The sequence below is a fragment of the Gossypium hirsutum genome, chromosome D01 (genome assembly GCF_007990345.1).
Source record: "Gossypium hirsutum isolate 1008001.06 chromosome D01, Gossypium_hirsutum_v2.1, whole genome shotgun sequence".
In the NCBI taxonomy this organism is placed as follows: domain Eukaryota; kingdom Viridiplantae; phylum Streptophyta; class Magnoliopsida; order Malvales; family Malvaceae; genus Gossypium; species Gossypium hirsutum.
The window spans coordinates 26,106,384-26,117,468 of NC_053437.1; the positions used below are offsets into that span (position 1 = coordinate 26,106,384).

General features: G+C 31.7%; 1 protein-coding gene across 1 annotated transcript; it reads right to left on the bottom strand.

Annotated features, from left to right (window-relative positions):
* Positions 1–3,634: 3,634 nt before the first annotated feature.
* Positions 3,635–8,087, bottom strand: LOC107922465 (serine/threonine-protein phosphatase PP2A catalytic subunit). Its single transcript, XM_016852514.2, has 6 exons — positions 7,358–8,087; positions 6,378–6,492; positions 4,725–4,833; positions 4,564–4,641; positions 4,052–4,243; positions 3,635–3,941 (listed from the first exon to the last, which is right to left on the bottom strand). Exons 1-6 carry the CDS (start codon positions 7,608–7,610, stop codon positions 3,768–3,770), a joined length of 921 nt encoding a protein of 306 aa, XP_016708003.1. The 5' UTR covers positions 7,611–8,087; the 3' UTR covers positions 3,635–3,767.
* Between the last annotated feature and the right edge of the window lie 2,998 nt (positions 8,088–11,085).

The following is an 11,085-nucleotide window of genomic DNA, read 5'->3' on the forward strand; positions in this document are numbered from 1 at the left end:
TATGGGATCCAAGCATTTCTGGATTTAGATGTCTACATAGCATTCAGAGATCTATCTTTTAGATTCAAAGCGCACTTTGAATTACTAGATTTTGAGTTCGAGAGCTCAAATTATGTCCATTTTAGTGAAGATCGCGCGAGTAGAATTTCTGGACAGGATTATTGCAAGAAATTACGAGTTTCAGGCTTTAATTCAAGTTTAAATCATATTGGGCTTGATTTTTATTATATATGAGCTCATTATTGTATTTATTAGGTTTGTTCTTTTATTATTTATTTATTCCAAATTTTAGGATATTTTTAAGTATTTAAAGTTGTTTAGGAGTTTTATATTTGTTAGTCAACAAGAAAGTTTAGTTCTACGAAAACTACTTTCTTTTTAGATTAATAAGAGTTTAGATTAATTAGATCTTCATTATAATTGAAAGTTTTATTTGGATGTAATTAGCTAGCTTATATAAAGGTTTCTTCATTGTTCATTGAAGGGATAAAAATTGATTAATTTATTCATTCAGTAATTAATAAAATGTTGAACTTTGGGAATTGATTTCTTTCATGCAAAATTGCTTTCTTGTGATTTTTAGAAGCGCTTTTTCTTCTCGATTTTTTTCAAAGAGTCGTGGGAATTCATTATTCATCATTTAATTTCCCAAAGATTATTTCTTGGAGGATTGATTAGAGCCATTAATTGAATTTGTTGGGTTTTTATCTTAAAGGGTTTAGTTGGACAACTATCTTCTATCCATACCCATCAGTTTATTTTATCTATCCTCCACCTTTTAATTTTTGTGTTTTTCATTTATCTTTGTTTTGAATTTTTATTTGTTTATTCTTGAATTTCTTTCTTTTAATTGTTTTCATTTAGGATTTTAGGGTCATTTGATTTTAGTGGTTAGGGTTTTAGTTTAGGGGTTATAAGGAAAGTCATGCCCATAAAGGAAAATGGTATGTTGACTATCCGTAGATTCATTGACAATCATCAACCATTGATTATTTTGATTTTTGAAGTAGTTTTAACTAAGTTTGGGGTTTTAAGGTTTAAGGTTTTAGAGTCTATGATTTTAGTGGTTAAAGTTTATGATTTTAGAATTTTACAATACTTTCTAATTTTTTTAATAATGTTACATCTAAAACAATAATACTATTATTAGTGTTACAATCCAAGGACTTAAAATTGTTTGTTATTGGACAAATTGTGAGGAAAGTCACGCCCATAAAAGAAACTGGTATGCTGACAGTCCATAAACTTTATGACAATTGTCAACCATTATTTATTTTTATTTTTAATGTTTTAATTATGTTTAGAGTTTGGCTTGGAAGGTTTTGATTTTTAAGGTCTAGTGTTTAGGGTTTAGAATTAGGGGCTGTGAGACAAGTCACACCCGTATAAAAATATGATATGCTGACAGTTCATATTTCCACGGACAATTGTGAACCATTGATTATTTTAATTATATTTAGGGTTTAACTTGAATGGTTTAAGATTTTAAGTTTTAGGTTTTAGTATCTATAATTTTAGTGGTTAAGGTTTAGGGTTATTTGCTTTGAGAAAAGTCAGGCTCATGAAGGAAACTCTTTATAAACTTACAGACAATTGTCAGTAATTGTTTTTATTTAAAATTTTTTAATTATGTTTATAAATTGCTTAAGGTTTTAAAGTCTAAAATTTTAATGATTAGATGTTTAAAATTTTATAAAACTATTAAATTATTTTTTTAATTATGTTTATTTTTTTATTAAACAAATTAAGAGAAAAGTTTAATTAAGTTTACGTTTTAGGAAAGTTTAATTTGCTCCAAAAACAAGTATTTGTGCTTTTTAGTTTTGCACCCCCTGGTTTTGGCTTTCCCAGACTTTTTCTTTTACTAGATTGGAACTTAAAATTTTAATTTTTTCAAAGTTTTTACTATATGGCGATGACATGATATTATGGGATTATACATATTAATCACCTGATTTTTTTATTTAAAAATATATAAATTTCAAATATATATTACTTAAAAATTCTAAAATTTTCAAAAATATAAAAAATTAGAAAATGGTGCGTTTGAAAGTCATATAGTATTTGGAGTTGAATGCAATTACACATATGTGACATGTTTTTACTAACCATAATAATTAGTAGGTCTCAATGAATTGTGTAATTAAAACACCCCAATTAAAGACGAAAATTTGAGTAATTATGTAAATAATTACAAACAATTGCACTTAAATTCAATTATCTTAAGACTTTACAAACATACTCGTACATTATTTAAATCTAAAAAGCTACTTTTATATAAGAAAATTAGTACTTTGATTTTGAAACATATATTCTTTTAAAAATAAATTATATTTCATTTTACTAACCTTGTTTAAATAATTTAAAATTTTTATTGATGAGAGATAATTTTATATACATTTTGACCTACTAAATATTTAAGTAATTACATAATATTTATACATTTTGACCTACTAAATATTTAAGTAATTACATAATATTTATTATAAAATATTTATACTAATTTTAACTAAATTATATAATATTTATATTAATTATTTATTCATGATGAAGAAAACCAACCAATGATGACAAATAGTATATGTTTAATTTTAGAGAAGGAATAGCTCAAATGCTTTTCTTTTTTGTACTACCATATTATGTACAACGATTTGATTTTAAGTATTATTACTCATTTAAATAAATGTTTTTCTCAATTATTATTGATGGTTTGTATAATAATTAATTTTATTTTTTTAGAATTTAATATTATATAATTCTGTAATTACTTTGTGTAAGCAAACATAAAATAAGAAATAATTGTGCAATTACATTCTATCAGTTAAACATATAACTTAAATCTTTTTGTAATTGCTGAAGGGTGAAATTACTACCCTAATATTTAGGCTTCGTCCAAGTTCAAACACCAAATATCGAAAAAAACTAGAAAAAAAAATCTTCTAAACTCTTTGCAAACCCGGAAAATCTTTATCCACCTTAACACTCACCTCTACCATCACCAGCTCTTCCACGATCACCATAACCCCTCCACCGGTCTCAGGGCATTTTCAATCCTTCACCATCAATCTCATCACTCCATACCAATTCCTAGATGGAATCTACGTTTTATTTAAATTGTTCCCACAGAATCTCAGCCAAGGCTATCACAACCTACATTCAAAAGAATAGAAATTGTTCCCAAAGAACCTCAGTGAAGGCCATCATAACCTACATTCAAAAGAATTGAAGTGTGTAATAAAAGCTAAATGAGGGCTAAAGGAACCCTAATGGACAGAACACATTTGAACATCACTAGGTACCATCCGTTACATATTTTGATTGATTGAAGGTAAACCATTAATTGCAAGTTATTTCCAGTGATAGAAACAAAACAAATAAATAGAACCAACGTCTAATTGGCGTAAATTTGATTTTGGTGTCTTATGTTTACTGGTGTAATCCCGGTGAGCCATTCAAATAGGTGTACGAATGACAATGCTAGAAACTTACCCTGGAAACTGCAGAACTACATAACACATGATAAACACGTTATTGATGCTCCTCCCTAATTCTAAGAAATATACAGACGAGGGCCCATTGGGGAACCTTCATCAGTACCGCTATGCGATTCTAAAGCAAAATTAACAAAACTCGATGAATGAAAGATCTTGTCGATGAACCTCAACTTAAACCAACAAATAGCTTCTCGCTTCCAAACAGGGGATAGAAACAACTATAGCAGGAATATATATTACATGTAGTATATATTATATGAATTAAAAAAGAATTTATAAAAAATAATCAGGAGTCTTGCGTGTGGTGTCAGGTTCAACTTGCCGGGGTGCCGGATCAAACTGAAGAAAATTCTGGTCCATATTCTCCCCAATCTCTAAAATTGCAGCCATGTTCCCACATCGGTAACAATAGTTTGGGGCGCTGAAGACAGTCACCACATTCTTCTCCTGAAAGATATCACATGATATTATAATATTATTTACAATAATAATAATCTGTATAAAAAGCAAACATTGTTCTAAAACCAGGCTAAACTGTTTCATTTTGGGTTTCACACCTGACACCAATTGTATCCTTCCATGACGAGTTGATGGGCTCTTGAAATCAGACTGAGACCATTGGTATGGTTGAACTGAGCTGCAATATCTTGTCCGAACGTATAACCAGCACCACGAGGAGATATACCCCATCCACAGCGGTCATCAGGATCAGACCACAAGAGATCACACATTGGTCCTTCATGAGGAACCTATCCATAAATACATAATTCCACACCAATGAACCAACCAAGTAATCAATAGCAATCATAAAATTTCAAAGTAATGCATCAAATATCTGAGGCAACTTGACTACAAATCAGTTCTATCCTCAACACCAGAGGAGAAAATAATTTTAATACTAAGATCCCAATTCTTGCCCATTTTCTCAACTATCCCATCATTAATAATTTAACAAGTCCTCATTCATGTAACTGGTTGTGCACGATTCAAAGTACATGGCAAATTAGCAGTACTCCCCATGGACATGGAACAAAGTGATTAAAAAAAGTTGAGAGAATCAGTTATATACCTCCTGTATACGATCCAATGCTCGAACATTGTCTAATGTGTCCAACGATGGTGAAAGTCCTCCATGCAAACAAAAGACCTGTGATGTCAAATTCCATGGCTGTAATAAGCTGTAAAGATATTAATCAACTTAAAACAGTCTACTACAGTTTAAAGTCAAACCTGACTCTCAATAAGAGCTGTGAGGGGTAAATAATCAAACAGATCTGTAAAATGCTTCCATACATTAGCATTTCCGTATTTTCTCAAGCATTCATCATAAAAACCATACCTGAAAAGGAGGGAAAATAAGACCTTAAGTTGTGAAACCATAAATATAGAACCCAATATACCACCTCATACAATTTGAGCAAGTTTTCAACCTTAATAAATGAAATCCAACGATTCTTTGTAAGCATTCATGAGCCACCATGATGTTTGTAACTATTGGTTCATGTCAAAATTGACATCCTTATTCCTATTATCTATACATTGCTCCAGTCCATGGGATTTCAGCCTCAGGACATTCAAAGACTTTATTATGATTTTAACATTGAGAAAGTTGACTAATCACAATCCAAATCTGTTTCATATCTCCTTTAACTCGTGTAAATCAGTTTTATATAGTAATATGAGACACCCAGCAGGAACATAGAGCCTCACACCTACAGTTCTTGTTTCTTCACACAAGCCCGAGTACTCAATAAGAGTATAAATATGATTGAACAACAACAAAAAAAAAAGCAGCTAAACAAACATTTCGCAGCATCTAAATAGTCATACTGCATACCATTGGAAATAGAGAAAGTAAGAAGTTACAAGCATACAGAGAAATGCAAAAAGGATAAAGAGGTCTGGTGGGGAGGGGGTAACTAAGCAGGCATCCAATTAGCAATGCTCTGTAGTTTTCTTCCATTGGAAATAAAGAAATTTAAGAAGTGAAAAGCTATGTAACTCAGGCTCGGATGCAAGTGTTGAACATGGGTATGTGTCCAACATGGGTATGTTCAATTTTCATGTTTTTGAAGGGCCTTTCAGAGGATCAAACCTCCATACTATATGTCAAACATGGGTACTTCAAAATAGAATGAAGAGTCAAGGTAATATAGGTGAAACCCATACTAAAGGGAAAAGGCAGAGAGGGGGTTTTGACATCATAAGTGCAAGGTGGTTGGCCCCAAACTAACAGTTAATAAACATGCTTCTCGTGCAAGACTAAATTGAAAGCATATTATCAGAACATTGTGAATGGCCAATAATTAATAATTAGCTAACAACTGATCATGTGATTTGTTTCAAGACAGATTTTACTAATCAAACCAACAACCCATCTCTGACATGCATGTGACATGGACGTGCATGTTAAATCCTCCCTGGGATTTATGAAATTAGCAATACAACTCAAACAAATATAAGAAGTAATTTTAAGATGATTGATTAACTAAAGCTGCTCAATTGCTGTATGTTAATGGTTAAATCCTCCCACAAAAATATGAAAATAGCAATAACAACTCGGTCAAATATAAGAAGTAACTCCAAGATGATTGATCAACTAAACTTGCTCAATTACAAATATCCAAATTAGCTAAGCACCCCCCAATTTAAATAAATTCTTTCACAAATCCTGAAGACCTTTTAAGTCAGTCAGCTTAACAAAGACCAAACAGGGTAGAAAGGGGTAAGGAGGGAACATTTGTTAAACCTCACAATTAAATTTCGTAAGCACTTATTGTAACTTAACCATTGGATCAACAATGTTTTATCCTACACCCCTTTCATCCTTCGTACCAAGAAAACCTAAAATGTTAGGAGGAAATGCAGGTGAAAAGATCTTACACTTGTGTAATCTGACGGCTCTCGTGATTTCCTCTAAGGATTGTGATTCTATCTCTATAACGGACTTTTAGTGCCACCAAGAGTGTGACAGTCTCAACTGAGTAGTACCCACGATCTGCACATATGCAATAAGGTTAAAATAAAACCCCTTTCCAATTCATAAATATGGATTTGCATACAGCAGAAATTATATAGGCACTATAAAATGTCCTGACTTCTACCTACATCCCACTCCCTTTACCATCTAAAAGCTTTAGACAAGGTAGCAACTTCACATTTATAAGGATTGACGCAATAGTGGCTATTATTTCTAGTACATAGAAAAATTCCTTAAAAAGCTGAAAGTCCAAACTTAGTCCAAGAACTTAGTCTCACAGTACAACTCCACCTCAGAGGTAAGAAACTAATCAAAAAGACTGCCAACAGTTTAGACCAAGCAGGGCAAGCTCAAATACCATTCCTACCCAAAATTCTCAGCAGTTTTAAGCATCTAAGGGGCGATGCTGAAAGGCATTTTTGTTTTCTCAATTTTAGTAACATGATAATATAACACGGAAGCTACCACTATTATGCTATTCTATGGAGCTTTTTTTTTGTTCATTATGCTATTATATTATCAGTCTTGTTAATTATCAGGCATATCGATGGTTAGGATAATAAGTTACCCTAGAATTTTAATTTAACACTAGGAGTAAAAATTTATTTGCAATCCTACTAAAAATAAGGTGTAAAATAGATTTACGGCCAACCTATTATTTTCTAATTAATAGATTTCAAAAACTAGAGGTTTATCTAACCTTATTTTTTTCATGAGTTCCAACTCTTAAAACAAAAACAAACTCAGCAAATATTATTCAGAAAATTAAAAGAAAAAAGAGGAAGGACTAGGAAACTCTTAAATCAATACAACAAACTTCAAATAATCCACCAAAAAGTTAAAAGAACAGGGAAAGAACCCTATGAAAAATTGACAAACATACCTACATAATCTCCCATGAAGAGATAATTTGTATCAGGCGCATTCCCTCCTATCCGAAACAGCTCTATTAGATCGTAAAACTGTCCATGAATATCTCCACATACCGTTACCGGACACTTCACAGGCTGTACGTTCCATTCCTCCACTAGTATTGCTCGTGCCTGCTCGCATAACGCCTTCACCTCCGCCTCAGACAGCGGCTTACACTCCATCAGGTGCTCGATCTGACGATCCAGATCTCCCTGAGACGGCATCCTTGTTCCTCCACCGTCCGATCACCCAATTCCCCCCTTTCACCACTGACCGCAAAATCGTGGAAATAAATAAACAAACACAAAGAAAAAAAAAAGCGGTCTGAACGGTTGACTTTGATCCGCCAAGCGTTGGTGGTTACTTATTTGGATCGCAGCGCTGCTTAGAAATGAAAATGCTAAAAGAGGAGAATAAAAAGAAAGGGAAACGAGCAGTCTGAAATGAAACTCAAATGCAAAGGCAAATGAAATGGCAAATTTTAGCCCCTTTTTAATTATTATAATTTTTGTTTGGTTGAAAATTGAAATCTCTCATTTTTGCAATTATTGGAATTAATAATTCCAAGTATTTGTTGTGGTGAGTGATCTTCAGACTCCCCCGGTGGCTCCGCCCAGTAAAAAATCTAGAGGAAGCGACACCTGTACCTTGACAACTTTTTCTTTTCAGCTCATTTCTTTATAAGTTTTCAACCTTTGCCTACTTTTTTTATTTAAATATGCCATAGCTTTATATGCACTTTGAAATTTAAAATTTAGTTCATCTATTTTGAGACATTAAGTCTTTATTCTTTTTTATTTAAAAATTGTAATTCATTTGTCTACAATTATAAGGAAATTAGAATCACTTATTTTAATATCAATCTTTATAATTTTTGTCAATTTTAACTTTATATTTCAAACATACAAAAAATAAGATTTTATATTTTTAATAAAAATCCTAAATTAAAAAAAAACACAATTTAAAAAAATGCATATACTATTCCATAAACTATTACCTCTATTATAAAAATCAAATAAAAGCTTGAAAATTGTTGAGTCAATTAAATAACTTCTTATGAATGTAGTAAAATTAAGTTGAAATTATTTAGGAAAAATCCATTGGTAAATGGAAGTTTTCGTGACCGAAATCGAGCCTCACTTCAATGAGCCCAAAATTTCCAAAATAATGCAGATGCCCTACTTAAGGGCTAGGTATTAATCTCTGAGCGACCATGTTCTATATCTAAGCTTAGGTATCGGTACTTAGGTGCCAGGTATAGGCACCTGGTCTTATTTACCATAGCTTTTTAGCTATTGTCAACTTGAATCTAATACTTAAATGAGGGTATCAAAACTTGGACCCTTAGATCAATTTTTTTTATCATTAACTTGCAAAGTGTTGATAAAAACAATAATAGTACTGATACATTATTGCAGAGGACCAAAATTTCCCTCAAAAGTCACCACAAACACACTCCAAATCCTCTTAAACAAATACTAACATAAAACAAATTGCAATATCAATTTATGGTATGAAATTTTAATCTCAAACACTTCCTAACATACTCTAAATAAAACCATCATGAATATTTAGTCATCGTAAAGCCTTAAATTTTTTTATTTTTTATACAAGACTTTTTTGAGAACTTTATTCGTGTATCCGATGAGAAAATTCATTTTTTACAAAATTAATTAATTTTAGATTGTTGGAATTAATTAGAAATAATATTAAGCTATTTTTTAAGTTTTGAGCTTAATTGATTAAAAATACGAGTTGAAGGGTAAAATAATAATTTTGTCAATAAGGATATTTTAGTCATTTGAAGAGAAATTATGATTAAATATTTGTGTTCGTAGATTTGTGTGGTGATAGGATGATTTTTGGAATACTAAAATTCATTTTTGTCTTAAAAATAAACCATAACCATATGACATGATATTTATTTTACCTTTTGACCGGATAATGATAATAGTATAAAAATGATAAAAGGGGAAAGAACCTCCATTTTCTTATCGTACCAGCTGACCATTTAGAAGAAAGAAGAAGCTCTCCATTTTCTTCTTTTCCCCACATCTTTTACATTTTTCTTTTCAAATCCATCACCATTTTCTTTTATTTTCTTACAAAATCCTTTATCATCATCATTTCACCATTATCTTCATCACCCACATCTAGGGTTTTGAATGGCTTATGAGCGAAAACTTGGTTAGAGTGAGAAAGTGAATACTAAGGTGAGTTTTCATGATTTTACATCATCTTTGCATCTCGTATCATATTTATAAGCATCCATATATTAGTTAAGTCATCCGAGTGGCTATTTAATGTTGGTTGTTGGGGATAAACTCAAATTAAGTAACGAACACAAACGAACAAAGAAAATTAGACACAAATATTTATGTGGAAAAATTACTCTTAAGAGGATAAAAAATCATGAGTAAAGAAAATTTCAATAAAATGATAAATATCGAAAGAGGAGTACAATATGGAGAACAAAAATAATCTTGAACCCAAAATACAAAGTTCTCCTGAAATTCTCACAAAACTCTCTCTTAATTGTGTTGTTGAATCAAACTCTCTAAGGTTGCTAAAATCCCTTATTTATAGACTAAAATTTATGGGTTAATCTGATTAAAATATCTCTAAAGTTATTAGAGTTCGACTAGAAAAATATAGTCGAGTTTAACTAGGAGAATAAACTCGATTTAATAGGGAACACGTCGCCATATTATGATGTCACATGTTCTGTCATTAGGACGTCGACTTCTTCTCGTCGAGATGTTGTGTGTCACGTTGTTGGGATGTCGACTTTTTCTTGTCACGACGTTGACTTTGTTTTGGCCAAAATGCAAGGCACACTCCACAAATCTCGTGTAACACCCTATACCTGACCCAATCGCCGAGTCCGGGTACCAAATGTCACAATTAAATCGTATTACTTATCAACATTACTATATTGATTTATTTACAAAAATTAACAACACCAGATTTAATACATATGTACCCCAAAAATTAATCCTAAACACTTAGATATCAATATGTTTCAATACTTAAACTTTGAATAAATTTTCTATTATACAAGTGTTGGGGTTCTTCCAATCATTTTGCCTTAATGAGTAGGTATATATATTTACAATGACCTGAAGCTTAAATTTTATATAAAAATTTGCTTATTTGAACCTTGAGGCATAGCCTCTAAGGGTGCCCCTTTATATGCATGATACAGCTATAACACCACTCGCGTGGGCTTGGCGGTGTCTAGCTTGGTCCCTCCACACAATCCTCAAGTCATTTTTTGACCCTGCATTTAAGGTAAGACACTTGTAATTTCAAACGAACTTAGTGAGATCCTGTACAGCAGTATTCATAAAAGAATCTCAAATTTTCGGGTAAATAAGAATTAATGCACAAAATTAAACTCCCTAAGCAACATAGGAGGCCCTGCAATTTGACTGGCGTAGACGACTCTTGTACATTATTCTTGAACATATCACTGGCGGATAAATCAATGCGAATTCGGACATATTCATTCTCTTTTGTAAACCTCCTTTTGAGACCTGTCTTGTCAAGCTCCAATTCAAACTTCTATTCTATCTTGCTAGTTTGACTCATCAAAAGATAGCCACGTAAACAAGTGCACAAATCTTCGACTAATTTTGGCAGACTTGCAGACGATTCGCCAAAATGGATTATTACCCTGATTCCTTCATTTCATGTCAA

Coding starts and splice junctions, on each gene's coding strand:
- LOC107922465 (XM_016852514.2), bottom strand. CDS start 7,610: ATGCCGTCTCAGGGAGATCTGGATCGTCAGATCGAGCACCTGATGGAG. Junction 4,244..4,563: donor CATTGGATCGTATACAGGAG/GTATATAACTGA, acceptor ATTTATGGATAG/GTTCCTCATGAAGGACCAAT. Junction 3,942..4,051: donor AAGGATACAATTGGTGTCAG/GTGTGAAACCCA, acceptor GATATCTTTCAG/GAGAAGAATGTGGTGACTGT.